Raw genomic sequence first — 21,661 nt, forward strand, 5'->3', positions numbered from 1 at the left:
TCTTCTCTGTTCTTCAAGGAGCATGAGCTTTACACATTTTCTCATATTGTTTATAAACAAATGACACTTAAAGCTTGGTATATAATGGGCCCTCTTGCTTTCTCATAAGAGTGCCAGGACAAAATTAAAGGTGGCAGTAGTTGTACCCACTGACAGGTATGAAATAATGTCGACGTCAAGCAGAAGTTCATATGTTGCCTGCATCATGTGTTATGTTTCATGAGGGATTGTTTCATTGCACATACGCAAAAAAACGACGTGAAATAAGTACGTGTCGTAGCCTCGTAGCACAGGCTCATTTTTAGAACGGCTGGCAAGGAGAATGTTAGGGTTTTTTGACAGGATATTTTGTCAACTGTTTTTGTCCATTTTGTGAAGGATTTTTGTACAGTATTTTCTAGGGAATAGTTTACTTATGTCGTTTTTAAACAAAGAGAAAATAAATGTAGAAGATGGAAAAAAGTGGCAGTTCCAACACTTTCTACTTTTGTTGACACTTTTGCTGATACTCAGTGTAATGTACGTGCTCTTGGTAGATTTACGAAAGACACAAGATACCAGGCTTGAACATGCTGTTTTAATATCACTATAGGAAATGAGAATTTTAAAACAAAAGCACATTCAGCTATATTGAAATGTTTCAAGATCTAGTTCTGTGAACTAAGTGGGAATAATTTTCAGCAATTGCTAACGAAAGCATGTGACTTATATTACTCTTTTAGCTGTAAAGAAAGCTTAGCATGTACAAGAAACACAGACGAAGTGTGAAGAAAATGAATTTGTAGGCACAGAGCTTGAGTTTTCTTATTATCATGGTGAATAAGGTGGTGGCGAATTTTCTGCTGCAATTTTGTCATATGCTGGTGGAGCATCGGGTACCTATTGTAAGGAAAATCAAGATGAAAATGTGAAAAACATTGAGGTAAAAGGAAATGATGGTGAAGATACAACTATATTCACTTGCATTGAGATGTACAATTATAGCTTAAAATAACAGCTGTTTTTTATGTCTTTATTGATGTGGAATTTAGTGCATTTCTGGTTTTGCATCATATTAAATTGATTTTTTTATATCCACCCAAAGAGAGAATTTTCTATATTATAATATTTAAAGGAAATTATGATATATTAAGGTTTCAGATTTCTATTAAAGCATTTAAGACTCATCATGCATATATGATGACTGCTAATATTAACAATTTTGGCAGCCCACTTAAAACTGTTTATAAATTGTAACATAATTACTCTATCCTCTTTTCTCAAACTATTTAAACACAACCATACCTTGACATGTCTATTTATCAATTAGTTTGGGTTAACTTCTTTAGATTATCAGCCCTAATATTAATCTTTCTGTAGTAATTTGAGCTATGAGTACCTGCGCATTTTGGTTCTTGCTTTATGATATTCCCTGACAGTTTTTGTCAATCATCTAGAGCGTGCCAGACACAACTTGTTTGTTGTTTGCCATAATGGCATAACATCTGAAAGCTTTCTATTGGATGTATATTTATGAAGTATCTTTTAGCAAGTGGGTGCTATGTTACTTCACAAATAGTAGGTTGTGTAATGATCACATAGCTTAAGAGTAGGTGAAAGGTGATTTTTGAAAAAACAAAGATTCTGAAGAGTAGTTTTTAAAAACTACTTTAGTAGTTTTTGTCATGGTAAAAATTGCACAGAATTCTCCCTTTTTAACTGTTAATATAGGGACTGTGAGGTCCTACTCCACAGAGCACAATCCCAGGAAGAAAGAAAGAAGCCATCAGTTGTGCACCAAAGCTGTGGCTGTGTCTTGCCATGTGGTACGTAAACGAGACCTGGGGTTGCAGCTTACCGCAGGGCTGAGGTCTCTGTACTCCCGCAGGGGCATCTTGCAGTCCAGGGCTGCTCCCTCTCCCACCTCGGTTCGCACTGTGCCCACGCTGGGGGTTTTGCTCTGCGGCAGAGCGTGAGGAAACGCGGGGATGGTGAGGAGACAAGAGAACTCACGCTGGAGCAAAAACCAGCTTCAGCATTTGGCAGCAGCTTCACAGGATCCGTTACAACAGTGGTGCTAGCACCGGACACAGCGCTAGCTAGTGAAGAGGTTGCCTGCACATCACTTTTTGCTGTCCCTGCTAATGCGTTCCCTCTGTCCTCTATTTGTTCCTCTAACAAAATCCAGCTATATCACTAGCAAAAATGAGGATCACACTTTTCTATATCCAGGATTGTTGCAGGAACAAACACCTTCTCCACCATCTGAATCTATCCCCCTCTCTGTTACCACATTTCTTTTTTTCAGATTCTCAATGAAAATATTTTTTACTCTCAATTTTTTTTTTCTTTTTCACTATTTCTTTTATTGAAATTCTGTGTCATCTCTAACAGCCTTAGGCAGGATAAGAGACTTGGAAGTAGATTGTACAGTTTTTCTATGATGTGCAAAGAAGGCATAGAAGAATTCAGGTTCATAAATCCTATTTTTAATGAATCCACTAAAAAATGTTTTCCAAAATTTAACAATAAAAGATCAGTTTTTATGTATTCTGCCAGTATGGGAATATATTGGATATGTGTCTATAGAAGTAATGGGACAAAGTTGGAGTAAGAAATGGAGCTGCTGGCTTAGATGATAGAAATTTTTAATTCAAAAGGATTATATTTTTCTAGCACAATTAACTAAAACATTTTATCGTAAATTATTCTAAAGGATTTGAAACTGCCTTGCTTTTTCAGGAGAGAGAACTGAACTCAGAACATAAAACTTTGAGACTTCAACAACAAATTTTTTAGAGTGGGCCAGAAATTTCAGATTTTTAGTATCTTTGAAAAGGGCAAAAAAAAATTTAAATATTTTTAAGAAAGAAAACTGAAAAGTGTCCTGCTTCTTTTGTAAATCTTAAAACTGCAAGCAAGTAGCCAAAACTGCAAGTCAGCTTTCACACAAATAGATTATGCATCACCCATATATGAACATATTTACTTAGCTTACTTATAGCAGTTACTTTTTACTTTTGTCTTTGTAATTCAGTTTCTTCATATCTCTCCTTATATACAGATAAATGTTACGAACAGTGAGTATGCCATTTTTTCAAGCAGAAATTCACAGAACATTTAGGGTATTATGTAAATCAAAAATATAGTGTTCATAGATACGTGGTTTTTTTCACTAATGTGTTTTGTGAAGTTGGGTGATCACTTAACCCTTCTCAACCTTTTGCCTAGCTTGCAAATTTTTCCAGGCCAGGCTTGTTTCATATTGTGCATTTCCATACCTCTGTATATGTCTGTGTATGGACTGCCGGAGACCAGAGTGCCCTATTACGGATTGGATGTTCTGTGAATTAGTGTAATACTGATAATTATAATAATGCTGGGAAAGTAATGCAAGAGGAAGGGAGCTGCCATGCTTACCCGCAGACTTTTGTAGCCACTGCGTCTTTTGTAGTACCAGCAGCCAAAGATAAGTAAAATTGCCAGCACCACAATGAAAATTCCAATTCCAAGAGCTCTGTGGTGAAAGCAAAGCAAAATAATTAACAACAGAACTAGATATATCCGTGCAGTAGCAAGAAGAATGAAAGTAAGTGATTAAAAGATTATTCACAAGGTGTTCTGTAATACTCCGTTTCTTGCTCTGGGACGCGCTAGGCATCGTATTGGTGTCACTGTGGGAACGCAGGCTTAGCAGAACGTGTTGTTAGGTAGCTTTCCCACTGCTTACAAGCAGCTCAGGAATGGCACTGTTGCTGTTTATCAGAAAGCAACATTACTGCAAGTTCCTGGTCAAAAATATCCTCTTCCCATTCCAATGTTCTCTCTGTTAAGAGTTACAGAAAACAGCTCCCCGTTTTTCTGTTCTTAGCCTGTTCTATTGTTTTTCACCCCTTATTAAGGATGATAAGTAACCATCAAAAAAGGAGAGACTAAAACAATGGCTGCATGAAAAGTCTGGGAATCATCTCAAGGGAAAAGAGGGCAGAAGAAAAGGTGGCAACATGAGTTGGGATAAACCCATCTTAACACTGGTTTATGTATCTTACCATAACTCACTTGCATCCAGTTGCTCACAGTAATTACTACCAAGCATTTCCATTGGGATTGAGAAATGAACTGCGACTTTTTAGAGAATAATTGTATCTATTTCTTATCGTTTTTGCTGATTTCAGATTTGTCTCCTCCTTGTGTGCCCGTGACCTGAGAAGTGTGAGCACAGGGAGATCCGTGTGGCAGAGAAGGTTGTCTCTGCATGTCAGCTGCCCGGGTTCAGCGTAAAGCAGGAAGCCTCTTAGAGCCAGAGGGGTTTGTTTTATCACACACAGCTGAATCCTGCCAGTCACTTGTGCACGTGCAAAAGGGTAATTTGTATTGGGTGGAGATCTGGTAACCTGTCCAAGAAAACAGCTCCCTTCCTGCCCAGGTGCAGTTGATGACCTTGGAAGGTAAGAGGTGGCTCCGCTGGCTGTGTCACTGTCTCCAGGAAGCCAAGCCCAGAAGGGCAGTCTGTGGAGTATACATCGCTCTGAAACCAAAGGGCTGCCTCCTTCCCCAGGCAGCTGCTTCCATTTCTGCTTATGAGACCGTGTTCCCCCTTTCAGGCTTTTGTTCTCTCTAAGGTTCCAGTGCTTTGGTAATAGTCCGTATTCCCCTGGAAGCACAGAATTTCTCATTTCTGAAGCTGGTAATTTTACTGCATATCTGCTGTCTAACTGCCTATCTACCTCTCTAGAAGCTATATCAGTAAGTAGGAAAGTGCAATTGCAGATCCTAGCAGTTTCAGTCAAAGTTGCAGCTATGATATTGGAAGGTTTTATTTAGCAATGTCTTGAATGTTCCTTGCAGTCCTGGAATGAGACAGTGACTGTCCCCTACTATCTCCAGAAAAACTGCATAAGCACTTTGATTTGAGCATTGGGAGTCACAGCAATTTGAGATGATTGTGCTTAGTTCAGAATGCTGAGATGTGACCGGTCACCTTTATGGCTCGGAGAACTGAAATTATTTGGGAATACCATTAAAGAGCTTTCACCTTTGTTTTGTCTTTGTGCCAATGGATGAGCATGGAAAAAAAAATGTGTCACGGGCTATGTGCAGCACAAGTCACCAAGATTGGGCACTGGTAAACCCCTACCAAAAACACATTCCACTCCAGATACCCCAAGCATTTTGGAAAAACATGTCTAATGTAGTAGCACCTCACCAGCACTCCAGGACCCAGCTCCCCATGAGCTAGCAAAGTCTTAGCTTGAATTTGTCCTTAGCAGGATTTCCACCCAGGAACAATTTACTGAGAGTCACTTTTGTACGACATCGATATCTTCATCACCTTCTAACAGTATTTTTACTATTTCCCTGGGGTTTTCACTCACATTATTCCTTTGAATGAGATAATATCCCTTTGAGTTTCTGAAAGCATGTATATGAATCTGGAGATAAAATCTATTGTAAAAAGATCCCCTTACAACATCGTCAAAAGAATATTTTGAAATAAGCGTCAATAAGCCTAGTAAATCTATTATAAAGGTTAATGAATTGCAATTTAGATTTGGAGTTTATGCCATTCCAATTTTTTTTTCAGCCATTGAATGCTCTTTAAGATACTGAAACAACAGACGTTGCAGACAGCTACAAAACAGCTGAATATTACTCCTCTGCCTTCCACAGTTACAGTCTTTTTTGTTTTGTTTTGTTTTGTTTTTGAGTAATTAATCCTATTTGGTAAATTTCAATGTAAAAATTTTCACTGGATTATATGCTAATTTAGGTTTTGCTTTATGCTTACTCTTCTGCTGCAAAATAGCTGTGGCCTTTCACTCTGAAATAGTTGCCATCTGACTGGTGATATTTTCTGGGCATTTTGTGAGCTTGGTCTTGTTGAAACCTGCAGGATAGAAATATAGACTCTCAGCAAAGTGAACAATATGTTACCTCTAAGGCATGACTTAGTATCAACATTTTTGTTTTGACAGACACACTTCGGGGTCCTGATGCAATATGACCTTCAGAATCAGACATATATGTATGCAACTATCTCAAACTAAGAACTCAAACCATAGCTGGGGTTTATCTTCGAATAGTTCCAGTAACATCAAGATACTTGCACCTGAGTGTAACTTGGAGAACTCGGAGTGCTTGCTTTAGGTATTAAATGATGGCAGATTTCTGAACTAAATCCCTTATTAATATAGAAATGATGCAGTTTGTCTGGACTGGAAAAGTGCTCAAAAGAAAAAGTAATATTATCCTTACAATTCATTGTTTCTATTCATTGTAAGCTCTCAAAGGCCAATTTCTCAGTCAGCATACACTGCCAGGGCTGAACCACAAATTTATATTTTTTGACAATCTGTATTTAGATGCTCTACCGGTAGGGAATTTATATTGTAATTTGAGTTTCCAGTGTTTGGAGAATGACACATCTGATTAAAATCAGTCCGAATAGCTAAAAATCGAATTGATTAGATATAGTGATGGAAAAACATACAACTAACAATATTTCTCTCATTTAAATAGCATAATAACAGATCCTATTTGATAGTATCCAACTAATCTACCCACCTTGTACTGTTAAAGAACAACGAAACTACTCAAGAAAATTCAGGCCAAGGAAAGAAAACATTTTTGAACTCACTATCAACAGGTCAAGCCTCTTCAGAAGCGTAATTATGAAGCAATACAGAAAAGTTTGGATAGAATAAAAAAATACAAATCTTACCTCCTTCAGACCTGTACTCTGTCTGCTAGCTAAAGGCATGTACAGCTTTCTTCTCCTTGGCTTGATTTGTTGGGTTTTTTTTCTCCCTCTTTGATCTGTTCTCTTATGACTATCACGAGTTTAAATTCCTTTCAGTGCAACTTCTGACTGCATTAATGAGCATGAAAGAAGCAAGAAGACAACTTTTCACTTAAAGTCCACATCCTTCCTTCCTACTGAGCAGCTCAAAAATGTGCCCTATCTACCTAATCAATACAAGCTGCTAGAAGGGGCGGGCAAGTACTAAATTAAAATTTGTTTTGATTTAGGACTGGTTATTTTGTGGCAGAGGATGGTCAGAATTTTCGTATGGGTTTAAATCAAGTTTTGATTACCGACATATGTTAGACTATGTAAGAGCATGTGGAAACGAGCAGAGTTGGAGCAAAACTCTAACCTGGCTGCTATTACACAGTAATAGAAGTGTCTTAACGTGGGTGAGCATGGCTTGCTCTGTGCACCTAAATTGTGCTGAAGGAGCAGCTTCCCATTTCTCCATTAATGTGGGCCCTTCTCTACTCCATCCCAGTCTTTTTTTTCTTTTTAAGCTTGAAGGAGCTTTATTATTCATTATCTCTGAGGCCTTAAACTTGTCTCTAAATGTTGTACAGAATGGCTGATAGATTCAAAAGTGGACAGGAGAGATCACACAGCATGAGAGATCGTGAGGGACTTATCTCCTTGGAAATCAAAAGGAAATTGTAACACAGCTCTCTGGGGTGAGTGCAGTGCTAGGAGAGGAAAGACTGTTCCTCAGTCATCAAAGGACGTGAAAAAGCACGTCCTTTTGCTTAATGATGTTGAAAATCCTTGTGTTTATGCCTTAGGTGGCATAAACACCAGGAGAATCTCATTGTGTTTGTTTGCTAGAACCATCAATTTTCAAAGCAAAGCATAAGGGGAAGTAAAGGGAGGAGGAAAAATGCATAAAATTGCTCATCTGGCCAAATGGTTCAGTGCTCCTTTTGCATTATCCTAGATGAACTTAATAGGAGGTTAAAATGTGAAAGAAGCAGCAAAGTTTCTGTAGATCCCCATGTGTGCAAAGCAGTAAGATATGCTATTGCTGTCCAGTAAATGCCCATAGAAAATTGCCAGCCCTTGTGCAGTGCTTTGAAAATGTCATATAATTCCTTAACAAATCATGTGTTTTCTTCAATAAAAACTTCACATCTGAGAGAAGATGCTGAATGAAGAGTACTCTTTGTTCTTGTTGAAGTCAAAGCTGAAATATAGAGAAAATCCATGTTATGACAAAATCCGTACATCTCTGCCCTTTTTTTGCCCCAGGCCTTGCGGGTTTAGGGGAAATGTCAACTGACTGAATAGTTTATCTATCTTCTGAAGGACTCTCATCATAGTATAGGGAGGTGGAAGAAAGACAACAACTTTGTCATAGGTCTGTGGTATGTAAACACATAATGCTGCTACTGAGAAGTTGGATATATGATGAGTGAGGTGAGACACCATGTCGTGGTTCTGATCCCTGCTATCTTTTACTAAACCTGTTTCTCTCTGAGCGTGCTGCTAATTCTATTGATGTAAAGTCACTGGAACTTAACTGCATGTTCAACAGGTGTTATCATTTCAAAGAGATGACCTTTGTTGGCAGTTCAGCCCTGTGTTGAGTGAGTAGCATTTCAAAACGAGAAGAGGATTGGAAAGGTAGAGACCAGTGCAGTCAAGACCTCCTTTGGTAACCAATGGCCTCTGGCAAGCTGGACTGATGGTCTGATGAGGCCTGACAATAGATATGAAAAGAATATATTTAGTTCTTCTCTTAAACAGAATGGTGATTATTTCTGTTCCACTGATTTATAGTATGAGTTTCTATGACTTTTATTTATTTATGTGCCTTGATAGTCTTTGTTTTTCTATAGCATTTGAAGTTCACTAGAGCAGATAGAGCAAAGAAACATAAGTAGCTTTGATTCCTGGTTTTGTAAAGGTTTTAGTGTGTGTTTGACAGGAATTTCAGTGGAAACTGGGCTTTTCAGTGCTGCATCTACGTTAACAAATAACCCAGTATAGTAAGAGTGGATAAGAGGATTATACTAGTTGGTGCTGAGAATACTCAGCTCTCCATTAAACATGGTTTGTGGGTTTACTTTGAATTAAATATCATGTGGCGTCCAGGGCTGCGCGAGAACATTAAATGGTGCTTGTAGTATTTTTGAAAGGAAGCCGCCCTGCAAATTGCTGCCACCTGAACTGCAGGCCCCTTTTTGTTGTTATTGTTGTTATCTCTAAGCTTGCCTGCTTTCAGTATAGATACACATTTAACTGCTGACCCTTCTCCTGAGGTCGCTACTGTCACGGGATATGTTCCATAGTAGACGTCAACGGCCACTATGTGGATCTTGAGGGAAGGGAGGAACCGTCTGGGTTATCGGCCAGGTCCCCTCCAGGGCACTGGGAGGAGGAACGAGAGAGGGAGGCTGGTGCCTTGCTGCTCTTCAGGGAGGTGCTCTGCCCAGATGGGGAGAAGACAGCCTCGCTGGGGGCTGGGGCAGCAGCGGCTAAAACAGGAGCTCGAGAGATGGGGACAAGGCCAGCGAATTGGGCCCTACCTCCCCCTCACTTTGTGGCTCTCAGAATAACTCTTCTTTATGTCCTGTTTCTAGATTTTTTTCCTTGAAACACTGCAGGAGTGGTCACCTTTCCTGCCACATGGGCCTTATCCCACCGTTCTGTCTTGGGTACTTGGACAAGAGCTCTGTAGTGGTCCGCCAGTGGTTAGTCCTGTCTCGGCACCCAACTGTTTCCTCCTTCCCCTGCTTTTCCTGCCAGCTGCTGCCTGGGTACAACATGTGGCAGATCTGGAGGGAGACTGAAGACTTCCCTGAAGAGCTGCTGCTCCTGCAGCCTCTCTGCAGGGCCCTGTTTCCAAACTCTGACATTCATGTGGGTCTAGTGCTGCTACAGACCTGCTGAGCACCACAGTGGAGCCAGCTGGAGCCTCACAGGCCTCCAGTGTGATCCCTTAACAGCACCTCCGTGGTCTGTGGCATCTTATGAGACACCTACTGAGGCCCTGCCAGCACCAGTGCAGGAGCAAGGTGAGGGGCAGAGGACTCCTGCTGCCCCCCATCACTCGAAGGTCTCTGCAGAGCAGGCCTCTCCCTGCACGAGCGTCTCCGGGCTGCAGGTGCCAGCCCATTGTCTGTGGCCATCTCTTGCACAGGCTGGTCCTCAAGGCCCTGCAGAGTAGCGAGGACTCTGGTATAGATTCAAGTCCCTTTTCCTTCCCCATGAACTGCTGAAAGCGGCTGATGAAAGTGAATTTTGAACAAGGATAGCCCTGAGTGGAGAGTGGGTTGCGAAACTCTTGCTACTTCCTCCTGCTCCTCTGCCAGGAGGAGAGGAGGCCTTGGGGCACAGTGTTTGCTATGCAGTCTGCCCCATGCTGTGGTACCACCCAGCCAGACCAGGCCTGGCTGTGGGCTGTAGAGGCTGCCTTGGGAAGTCAGTTATCCAGTTTCCACTGTTACAGAATTTCTCCCATTTCTTCACCTCACATCACTTTTAATGCTATTGCATGCTGTAGGCTAGTTTTCCATTAGAGCTATAGCAGACTGCCAAGCCTTTCCTTCTCCTCTTCCCACCACACAGGACGTACAACCTACGACTGACTTGGTCTGTGATCTCTCCACAGAAATGAAATCAGTCCTGTAGCTAGGCTGTGCATTCCTTGCTCAGCCCTGTAAAACCAAAGCTCAGCATCATGCAGGATCTCTGTGGAGGAATGTGCCCTATCAAAGGAGGGGGGATTGTGCTGCTGCTGCTCACTCTTAGTGGCTGGCTGAACCCAGGATGACCAAGCAGCTTTTTGTGTTTTCCAGGACAGGGGACATCTTGCTTTGCAAATAAACCAGGCAGAGCGAGCCCCAGTGGCAAGTCCCTGCTGTTTCCTGCAAAGGGTGTGGAAGAAGGACAAGCAGCAGGACTAGAGTTCACTACTCTGGAGCCAATGATAGTGACCAAAAGTTAAAACAGATTCCTGTTTAGCTACTGGACCGAAGCACTGGCAGAGCGGAGAAGGAGGCAGCACCTGTACTGTATCCACAGAGTAGCTGAGGTTTGCAGGCCCCTTTGGAGGTCCTGCAGTCCAGTCCTTGCTCAGCAACACCGGGTTGCCCAGGACCATGACCAGTCAGGCTCCATAGCCTCTCGGTGCGTCCTGGTCCAGTGTTCAAACACCCTGTCAGTCAGGAAGCATTTTCCTAGGTGTAAAGATAATTTCTTGTACTTCAAGTAGCATTGATGACAAGCAAAGTTCATATTTGTGAAGTGAAGTTCATATTTCTGTTGACTTCTTTCATGCAAATTCATGTGTGACAAGTCTGGTAGATCCTAGTGCATGGAGAAGGTTTGTTGATCCTTAAATCAGTAAAACAGACATGATGCCAAGTGGTTAACGAAAACAAGTAGAAGTGACGAAGAACTTAAGTTTCTTTGATGACACTTGTGAATGTTTCAATCCAGGTACTCTGCATGCAACAAGGGATCAGACAGTAGATCCAGTGCAATGACATGAGAATGGCTTAGACCATGCTGGCAATTCTGACATTTTTGTTACATGACCTGTTACAGAAATAAACCAGCTCCTTTTCTCAGTAGCAGAGAGCAGAGAGCAGTAGCATTTCATATTCCTGCAGATTTCTAGGGCTGAGAAATGGACTCCAAGCAGCAGGGTCACCTGCCTTCCTAATGACCAGCGCCCATTGGCCAACATTGTGTATGAGCTCAGATCAGATGATCTTAGCGGTATCTTATGCTCATGGGTTTAGCTTCATAGGCTTCAGCATAAGTGATATGACTTTAGTCTTATCATGTGATGTGGCATATGCTTGAGAAACATGGTGACCCATAGCACCTTTGGTGGTTCTAACTCACTGTCCTTCATGGTGAGATACAAGTACAGTAGAAGTGAGGCCCGGCCCAGGCAGTGTGGGTTTGAGCTGCTACGAGGGATTGGGCAAGACCTGGAATATTATTTTTCTCAAATGAGAATCAGTCACGAAACCCTCAGCAACTTCATGCAGCTAAATTCTGCAGTGATTCTTGAGAAGGAATATAGGTTTTAGGGCCTGTGTTGCATTTTCAAGGAACAGTTTATATGAAAAAGAGTAAAGTAGTAAAATATTTTCAAGCTTCTTGTAGAGAAAGACTTATCTTTTTCTTTTCCTGCTTTGTATCATTGACCTTCCATTTGCTCTTCTCATGGTAGAGGCCAAGGCACAAGGTAGTTTTCACACCCAGGAAGAACAAGCGGAGGTATTTTTAACCCTCCCGTAAGAACTGAAGTTTCCTAAAAAACTCATTATTATTTTGTATGAATGATTCATGTTAAACTTGGCTTTATAGATAAATGTTTAAATGACAGAAATTGCTGAAGTTCGTAACTAGCAGTTACCATTTTTTGCAATAGGTTTAAAGCTTTTAAATGCTAGGTTGTTTATTATTGAGTTTAAATAGATCCAATCCTTCTACCCTTTTTTACCTTCTCTTCATTACAGATGAAATAAAATTACAAAAAGAAACACATGACTTGGATATATACAGGCTTCTTTATAATATCATAAATCAAACATTCTCCCAAAATTACAAATATATGCAAACATTACAAATATATGCAAACATTGTCCTTAGGATGATTGAAATGCAGGACCGATGAGGACCTCACAAAACCACCCAGTCCATCCCCCAAGTCTGAAGCAGAATTGAGCATATTTTGATGATCTGTTATGAATATCTCTAGGATTTCATATTATTCTTAGCAGTTGGTTTCCACACCTCTGCTTCATTGTCTTTATTAGTGAGGAAGCTCCTTCCAATTATGTAATTCTTTCTTGACACAAACTCCAACAATTACTAATCGCCTTAAGGAAGAAAGGAATTGATCCTATCTCTCAGGATCAGTGTTTTATAGATTTGAAGGCTGTTTTCATGCCCTGTACAGCCCTCTGCGTTCTGAACTTACACAAACCTAATGTCTTGACATTTATCTTCACAATACACTTTTAAACGTTTCTGATTCTTGTTCCCCTTAATTCTCTGCAGTTTATGTTCCTTTTCAGTTTAAAGCCTCTCAAGCATTACTACTGCCTCTATCCTACTACAGCACAGAAAGACATTTGCCTTTTCTAATATAGTGTGGTATTTGGAGTTCTTTTTTAGTTTGTAGTAAGCTGCAACCTCACTTAGTTATTTAGTTGACCTAATTTCTCTAGTTCTCCTTACTCATAAATCATTCCCTCTTTCATGTGCGGGTAGTTTGTTTACTCCTCCTGGTGCTTAAAGCTGTACTTGTCTGTTTTAAATTTAATTATTCATGTTTTTCTTTAGTTTATCAAGTTCATTTGGATTCAAACACTTGCCGGTTGATCATTTGCAAACCTTTTAACTGGCAGCTGCGTTCATGCACTTTCGCTTTCATAAACAATTTGCTGAACGAAAGTACTGAACAGTATTTGCCTCAGGTTAAACATGTGGGACATCCAGCTGGCACCTTTCCCTGCCTGGCTGTGAGAGCTGGGTCTGTATTTGAGGGGAGGGATTTGGTCTGCTGGGTACAAACCTCATGGCAGCTTCTTTGAGACCGACTTTGCCTTATGTCAGCCTCATGGGGCTGTGCTGGAGACCTGCATGGTCAAAACGCAACGTCAGTGTCAAGATAATAAGGCAATGGTTACCGGTGTTGCTTACTTGTAAACTAATGACATTTTTCCTGAGTTTCACACATTCCCACACAATACATCCATCAGTTTAAACAGATCCTAATGATGCTGAGTTCGGAGAAAAGAAAACACTCCAGCAACTCCTGAGATGTTGCAAGATGTGCCATGGAGTCACTCCACTACATCATGCTCTTGGTATCTCCTGTTCTGTAGCAAAGGGTAGGGCAACATGGATTTTTTTCTGATTTAGTGTTAGTCTGGTTTTCTTTTTCTTGTCTCTGTTGCAATTGATCTAAAATAACTAAGAATACAGCAGATAGGATAAGAATGGCTCCTGCCATGTAGAAGCCTGCTCTGTAATCTCCAGCCATGTCCACAATCAGACCTGCACAGAAACAAATGACACACAAACACGAATGTTAACCTCTCATAGGGAAAGGAGACATGCTACATTTTGCAGCTTCTTATGTTAGAAATGCATAGATCATTATCACTCCATATAGCAATTCTAAATTAAAAAAAAAGTCACTTCTCATTTATTTTGCATAATGCAAGGTTGTTAGTAAGACAAAATGGTCTACAGTCTGAAGTATTTTCCCACCCAAAATACAACAGATAATAAAGGTAATGGCAAAAAATATATGTATTTTAGCAATCCTGTGTTCTGCAGAGCAGCTGTTCTCAGTTGCTGGAATTGGACCATAATTTCAGCGTCTGAGAGCTTAAAGAGAGAGAGGAGAGGCCCTCTACTGGGGAGACAGAGATTGAAAACTTCACTCCTGTGCTTCTTGCTTTCCTGTTAATCGTTTCTCACAAAATCACAGAAGTTAATGAGAAAAAAACTGATTTCCAGGTAGCTTTTTATGATGCATCATATTGAAAAAAAAATAATAATACTGTAGCCCTAGCACAGTGGTATGGGCTGCTCCGTGGGTACGTCTGCAGATTCATTTCTGTGCTAATGAAGGCTGCTTGGCTGGTTTCCTGCCGTTGAAAATGTGCTCCAGACTTGGTCCATTCTCTAGCCCTTATTCCAATCTAACATCAGGCCTTAGGCAAAGAAGCTCTGAAACCAAATCCTTTAGGTTCTGCTTTTAAAGTAAAGCTGAAAGGCAGGAAAAGTCCTTAGGATTTCCTCCTCTTTCATAACCTCACCATTTAATAGTAAGCCCCCGCCTCCTCCCGCGACATAAATCTTTTCAGTTTTCCTAGATAATTCTTTTTAGCTTATTATATATACACCAAGGGGTTGTACAGATCCCCAGACAACCAGTGCTAGTGACCAGACACTACACATACAAATCTTATTATAATTGTATTTTATTCAGACCTTCCCATCTTACTTTTGACACTGTTCTCTCTTTAATTCTCCAAAAATCTTTCCATTTCCTATCTATTCAGAAGTGAATGAAAATACTCAGACTGACACATTTGCAGCCTAGTAAGCAGCACCATCACCAAGAAGTCACTGCACTCTGTGAGCAGGCCCTTATTACACCCACTGGCCTTTCTTCGAGGACCCAGTTCCACTTCATACAAGTTACAGTGGTCTTTTCCCTGCTGTATCACACTGTAAAGTCCCTCCAGTTGGTAGTTTGTTTTCTTGCGTTTTTCCCAGATGAACTTTTTGTCTGCTCTCTTGTCCCACTGCTTTTTACCCTGCCCTCCCTGATTTATTATGTTGGTTGGCTCAAATTTATTATTTGGTCTGGAAAGGGCAGGCCTCTCTCTAGTTATTTCCTCGAGGTTCCTGTAGGCCGTTGGCCATGATGCTCTGCAGAAACCTTCATGGCCATTTCAGCCTTGATGCAGGTTGGATGCTCTCTGAGTGCTCTTTTTTTTAATATATTTCTGGGCCTCTGAGGTGCCTCTGAGCTAACAGGGCAAAATTTGGTCTCAAGTCCAGGTTTCTCAGTATGGATTTACTTTCTACTCATAAACTACACCAAGGAGTTTACGTCTTACCAGCAAGGGGAGGCCCCAGGAACCCTCCAGTGCTTCGAATGAGCATGAAGAGCCCTAGTGCGCTGTCGAAATCTGACATGCCCACGACGTCTGCCAGCACCGTGATGTGGATGGCCACTGTGGTGCCGAAGAAGAAGCCGTAGAAGCCAGTGAATATTGCCAGGGACAGGTAGTTGTTTGCCAGCGGCAGCAGCATCAAGGAGGTGCTGATGAGGGCAATGGTCATCGCCAGCAGGTGAACGGTTCTGGTTAGGTGCAGATTGGCATACCAGCCACACAGCAGCCTGCCTGCAAAATCCACCAAGGCCAAAACGGAGAGGAGGGAAGCAGTCCAAGACTCATCGATTCCCAGGCTGTAGCTAAGCGGAACTAAAAACAGTGGAGGAATAAAAAAACTCATAGCAGCTAAGATGCCAAAAAGGGCATAAAGTACAAACTCCAGCCTCCTCAGAAGCATCCAGTTGAAGATCTTGTGTGTGACGAGAGACTTGACGTTGTTTCTCCCAGATGCCCACGTGCCAGGCGGCGTCTCTGCGTCAGGACAGCTCGTGTCAGGGAGGCAGCTGCTTTTCAGTGGTCGCATCAGTGCTCCACAGACACAGATGTTGAGTTGGAGGCCACCTATGATCAAGAGGGCACCTTTCCATCCATATTGACCGATCAACCACTGGAAAAATGGCCCAAAGGTGAAGGCGAAGGCACATTCCCCAGCACTGGCAATAGCGTTGGCCAAAGCCCTTTTCCTGGAGAAGTAATGGCTAACAATGCTAATGGCTGGTATCCATGAAAACGAGATACCAAGTCCTGAAAAACACCAGTACAAAGAGCACCAGTCAGACACCACTGGGATGTTGCATGAAGGTTACAATTAAAACAGTAAATATTCCTTATTTGCAAAGTTAAAAATTGCAAAAATAAAAAGAGTTTGGTTTCTAGCAGAAGCATCAGTTCAGCTATACAACTTGTTAAAGTTTATTTGTGGCACATATTCTATGCAAATAAGTTGATGCTTAAGTAGCAAAACACAAGCGTGATTACATTTATTTAATTATTATTATTATTATTACTATTTATACATTTATGAATACATTACAGTATTGCATTCTAATTGTGGAAAAAATAGTTGGCTTAACAAATTTGCCACTAGGTGGAAAATATATTTTCATGTGGTTAAAACAAAGAAAGGACCTCAGAGTGTTAATTCTGTCCTGAGCTTAACAGGAGTCCTTTTGAGGACTCTGCCCAGTTAAGGACAGAGAGGAGATCTCTGGGATAAGTTGAGCTGCGCTCAGGGTTAGAAAATGGAAGGAAATATGAGGGATACTAACGTGTTGCATCTTTATGCTCTTCCTTTTCTGAATAGATCTTGTTGTCTACGAATCTGCTCTTTCTTAAGAGAAAATTCCTCAAATTTTAATGGCTTCCAAGAAGCCATTCTAGCAGGCCCAGAACGGCCAAAAGGCTCTAATTTCAGACATTTTCTCATGCATCCAGCATGGATCTGGGAATGATTTACTTTATTTCCTGCCAGCTTTTCTTCCTGTTCCAGGAATATCTGCTAGTTGTTTAAGACAGCTTTCTGCCCTAATTTAACTTGGAGTAAAGCAAATGATTGGAAAGAAGGCCTGGGTCTATGATCAAAAATGTAGGACTATTTGATGCAAAATACACAATTTGGGAGCTCTATATTCTTTTCTTTAGCAGCCTTTAGGTTCCTTATACCTTTGCAGAACTTTCCACTCCATAAAATAAATAAATAAATAAATAAAATGCGTTTAATTTTTGGTTGCAAATAATTTCCAGCTGAAAATTATTGGCAACTAATTATTATCATACTTTTTGACTGCAGCTTTCTAGGACAAATTCCTGCTTTCAAAGCAGGACATGAGGAAAACAGCATTTAAATTTGTTATTGGTTCTAGTTCGTTATAAAAATCACAATAAGAATCAAATTTTAAAACTCCTACATCTGCACCATGTAATAAGGGCTCTGATTTGTCATTGAAAAAAGTCTCTAGAGCCATAAAGCCATACCCTGCAGGAAGCCGGTTGTTGCATACATCCAAACCATGTTGAGTCCAAGAAATCCCAGTGCCATTCCTGAAAAAGCAAGGACTCCTCCAGTGATCACAACTGCCCGGTGAGTGTATTTCACACATAGTGAGCTGGCTACAGGGGCTAGATCAACAACAAAATAAGAGTAAGATAACATTACATTAAGAATATGCATCTCATTAGCATGACTATACAATCAAAAAAAGCATTTCAATAATTAGCTGAATAATGCCCACCTGAAATACAGTGTTTTGTTCTGCAAATATGTGATATGCGTGTGAGAGAGAATGTCACAATTCTGCTGGAAAAGGAGGAGAACGTGGTACTAAAATTGGATGTTTGCTGATAGGAAAGTAACTATCCTGAGAGCAGAGAGAAGAAAGACCTTTCCAAAACATATTCTGAATATGTGAAATGGCATTTTTAAGAGAATAGCATGTCATTATCTTATCTCCAGAACAGCTCTATTCAGCCATAGACTATCTAGGTTAATCCATAAAACTTTTATTATTGTCAGTACATCACTGGTATGTCTGGCATGAAAGTTATATGGATAAAACTCATCCTCCTCTTAATTTCTAGAGTTTGCCTGATCATGGGTTTGCAAATACTTTCTAAAAAACAAAAAAAAACCCAGAGTTAATCTGCAGAGTTTTTTTTTTCCAGGAATTCTACAATTCATTTCTTAAATTTGTATTTCATTGTTACTGTTTCCCTCACCAGACTGTAAGGAACACTTCAACACACAAGAGAGAAAAGTTGCATGAGCTACAGATGGAGTTTTTTTTCTCAGACACTCTTATAACTTGATGCAGAAATTCCTCCCCTCAAAATCACAAAGAACCAGTCTCTAGACATTGTTTGGAAGCACTAGAAATGATTAACAATATTTTTGCTTAATTAAGGATCAGTTTTACTCCCTCGCTATTCTTCCATTAGCATCAAAGAGACAAGATCAGAACTAAACCTGTTGTCAAAAGTCATGCCCTGTGGAGACAGTTTGAAACCATTAGGTATACATCTCTGTGAAACAGCAATAGCCACTAGAGGGATCCCAGGTAACACAGCACACCATCAATCCTTAGGCAGTCAGTGTCATAGAGATGATAGAGAATCTGGAAACTGGAGATCAGGGACACACTGAAAATTCCTGAGAATTCATAAAAAATATTGCTCTAAACAGAAATAAGAAACAATGAGCAGAAGGCAGTCAGCAAAGGAGTTTTTTTATGAGTTTGTAAGGGCAGGCTGTTATGTATTTGCCTGTGTTAAGAAAAGAAAGAAGGCAAATTGATAACTGACAAGTGAAATAAGCCTAGCAGATAGGTATTAACTAGTGCTGAAGCTGCAGAATGTATGGTAGATACCTGATAGAAACTATACAAACCCCAAATGTTCCATCAGCATTTAAAGTAGAAATACCATGTTTTGATAAACATGAAAAAATGATACTGGGATTTGTTCATGGTCTGGAAGATGTAGTGAACGTGCACAGGCTTGGAGTCATACATATATGATGAACAAAAAAGGGGATAAGTAGACTCTGGAATAATAAAGAAGAACCACAGAAGTGCTTATTTATAGGAGAAAGACCTGAAGTTCAGCAGAAATATTACTACAGAGAAAGATTTTGTGGTAGAGAATGAGGAGCAGAGATAGGTGGAAATTAAACATGCGGTAAAAGAAGGTAAAAGAAGAAAGAGAAGCCATCCCCAGAACAGGGAGTGGTAGAGACTGCTAAGGTCAGAGACTGAAAGAACAAAGGACAATATAAAAAATAAATAAATAAGGAGGGGAAAACAATGACTGTGCAAAAGTAAAAAGTAGTGGGAGATACACATTAGTATGAAGAGGAGGTAGATGTATGCAATGGGGGAAATCCTTGCTACGATAACCGAACTGCCTTCTGCAGATGCAACCCTGAAATTTAGAAGCATGTGCTGTTCTTCCACACAAAAGATCGGGGCTACTGTTGATCCAAATGATCCAAATAGGGAAAAAGAATAAATCACTGATCATACTTCATAGTGAGACAAGTGACACTGAAGATTTCCCACAGGAACATACTAAGAATGGCTAAGCCAGGCCAGGAAAGATGCTCAGAGAACTGGAGGCCCAGATGATCTTCAGCAGGAAGTCTTCTAGTCCCTAGAAATGAAGCAAAGGAAGGAGAAGATAATGAAAATTCCCTAGTGACTTGAGAACCATGAGCTGCTACAAGAAAACGTTATGGAATATTTGGGCTTCAGACTGTACTTATAGAAATAAGATTACTTTCAAAAAGTCTTGAAGGATGGAAGATGACTGCCTTTTTGATGAAAATTATAGCTGCTTCCTTTGAAGTAGGACAAATCTCAGACTCTGTTCAGGCAACTATAATTTTTGTTGGCTTATAGTCTCACTCTATCTGCTATATGTTTAATGAATTCCTATGTAATGAAAATTAATATTTAATAGAGAAAATCAGAGGGTTGAGCTTTTGGGTTGAGTCCTCTTACACTGGCATTTTTTTTCTGATCAAGTTCATATGTGTGAATGACAAAACTAGTGCCACTACAGATCAGTGTTAGGCCTAATTCGTGATAGATTCCTCTTTATTCATTTCTGTAGTCCATGAAGAAGGTGGGAAAACAGGCCTTAACTGTTTTTGTAATAAAGCTGAAATACTGCAAATTGAGCAACAGAAATAGCAGCTTTTGGAACTGGTAGAATTTTGTGAGCTTAATATTTGTTTTATGTTTTGTATTATGATTTTGTTTTTCTGAATATGCTTTTCAAGGGAGTATCTGTTGTCCATGATCTTTATAAGTACTGTAATTACAAACAATAATCCTGACAGGTGTGAACTGAGTAGGATACCTGTAATTATGTATTATCTGTGCAATGAAGTTTCTTCACAACTAGAATTATAATAGTATTTATTACATAAGTAATAACTGAGAACATGCAGAGATCATCACAAATTCAGCGTGGCTCCTGCCTGAACATTTGGAGTCATCACCGTAATGGTGAAGGATGATCTTATTTACAAGGGTGTAAAGGACTCTGAAAAGAACCGCTAAGTGAAAAGTCAAAGAATGCATATTGCACATTTGATAGTTTTCCCTTGTTATTTTGGTAGTTTAGCTGATCAAACAGTTCACGGGCTGGGATAGTTCGCTCTTTCTTCCCTTACTCTCTCCTTGTAGGGTCTTGCCTTCTTTATACTGTCTCTAGGTGAACAGAATTCTTTTATAACTTATCCCTCTGTTAGATTAATGACTTCAAATGGTTCATAGAGTGTGCCAGAACAGGCAATGGGCAGTAGGAGAGGGGTCTTGGTGAGGTCAAAAATGAGAAATGAGGGGAAAGCAGGACTGAGAACCACCATTTTGGCAGTAGTAGTTATGTGACAGGCAGGGCCACATCTCTCATGTTTTATATGCATTGGAGAAGGTATTAGTCACTGTGAAATCAGCGAGCTTGGACAAACTGCTTCATGTGCTTGATCCAACAAGTTCTGAAGTTCATAGGATTATTCCCACTGAGGTTCATTCACAGCCTGCAGGAAAATTGAATCAACCTAGGTACATAATTTTTTTTAAGGCAATCAGATTTGTATGAATATGCAAAGATTCATCATTAATCCATTTCATGTCTGAGGCATAGGTACATCTTTATGAAAGGATGCAAATACCATTTTTTGTAGAGAAGGCAAAAAATTGTTCTTGCATGTTCTGATTTTGTAGGTTTTTTTGTTTTTGTTTTTAATGGAAGCTCTTTGAAATGTCTTGAGTAGTTAAGATTTTAAAATAAGTGCTAGAATAACAGTTTTACCAACCTCCTAAATGAAAGATGGCAATCGTTATTGACGTGATCCAGGAAGTCATGCTTGCAAGTCCATCAAAGTGCTGCTGAATTTCAACAAAGAACAGACCAAAAGTCTTGAGGACAGCAGCAGTGAGGCCCATTACCACAAATGCTGACACAACCACAACCCATCCATAGCCACCATCCAGTGAATTGCTCTCTTTGCCCAGCATCTTTTCTACTTATCAAATCTTAGCTCAGTTTCTTTGTTGTTGTTGTTGTTGTTAGGATGTGGTGCTGGTGAGGGTTTTTATCAGATCTGCAAATCGGGAAAAGTCATAGTGTTAAAGAAAATAATTAAATTCCCTAGAAATGGCTTACACAAGTAATTCCCAAGGGAAAATATAGCAAGCATTTCAGTGTTTTGTTTTAA

At 40.2% G+C, this 21,661-nt stretch overlaps 2 protein-coding genes across 2 annotated transcripts; both read right to left on the reverse strand.

The window, feature by feature from the left end:
* Positions 1-677: 677 nt before the first annotated feature.
* On the reverse strand, positions 678-5,942 carry MLANA (melan-A). The gene is made up of 4 exons (XM_010217137.2): positions 5,768-5,942; positions 3,400-3,496; positions 1,838-1,939; positions 678-879 (listed from the first exon to the last, which is right to left on the reverse strand). The coding sequence occupies exons 1-4, from the start codon at positions 5,839-5,841 to the stop codon at positions 811-813; spliced, it is 342 nt and encodes a 113-aa protein (XP_010215439.1). The 5' UTR covers positions 5,842-5,942; the 3' UTR covers positions 678-810.
* Positions 5,943-13,509: 7,567 nt separating this feature from the next.
* Positions 13,510-21,461, reverse strand: LOC104570151 (monocarboxylate transporter 2). The gene is given in 5 exon segments (XM_010217147.2): positions 13,510-13,656; positions 13,659-13,804; positions 15,385-16,188; positions 17,419-17,562; positions 21,260-21,461. Coding segments are annotated over 5 exon segments (1,362 nt in total). The 3' UTR covers positions 13,510-13,590.
* Between the last annotated feature and the right edge of the window lie 200 nt (positions 21,462-21,661).

Source organism: Tinamus guttatus, unplaced genomic scaffold (genome assembly GCF_059628265.1).
Source record: "Tinamus guttatus ecotype Peru unplaced genomic scaffold, ASM5962826v1 Tinamus_guttatus_pri_ptg000794l, whole genome shotgun sequence".
NCBI classification, from domain to species: domain Eukaryota; kingdom Metazoa; phylum Chordata; class Aves; order Tinamiformes; family Tinamidae; genus Tinamus; species Tinamus guttatus.

Coding starts and splice junctions, on each gene's coding strand:
- MLANA (XM_010217137.2), bottom strand. CDS start 5,841: ATGCCCAGAAAATATCACCAGTCAGATGGCAACTATTTCAGAGTGAAA. Junction 3,497..5,767: donor AGCTATTTTGCAGCAGAAGA/GTAAGCATAAAG, acceptor CTTTCACCACAG/AGCTCTTGGAATTGGAATTT. Junction 1,940..3,399: donor GTGGCTACAAAAGTCTGCGG/GTAAGCATGGCA, acceptor GCTCTGCCGCAG/AGCAAAACCCCCAGCGTGGG.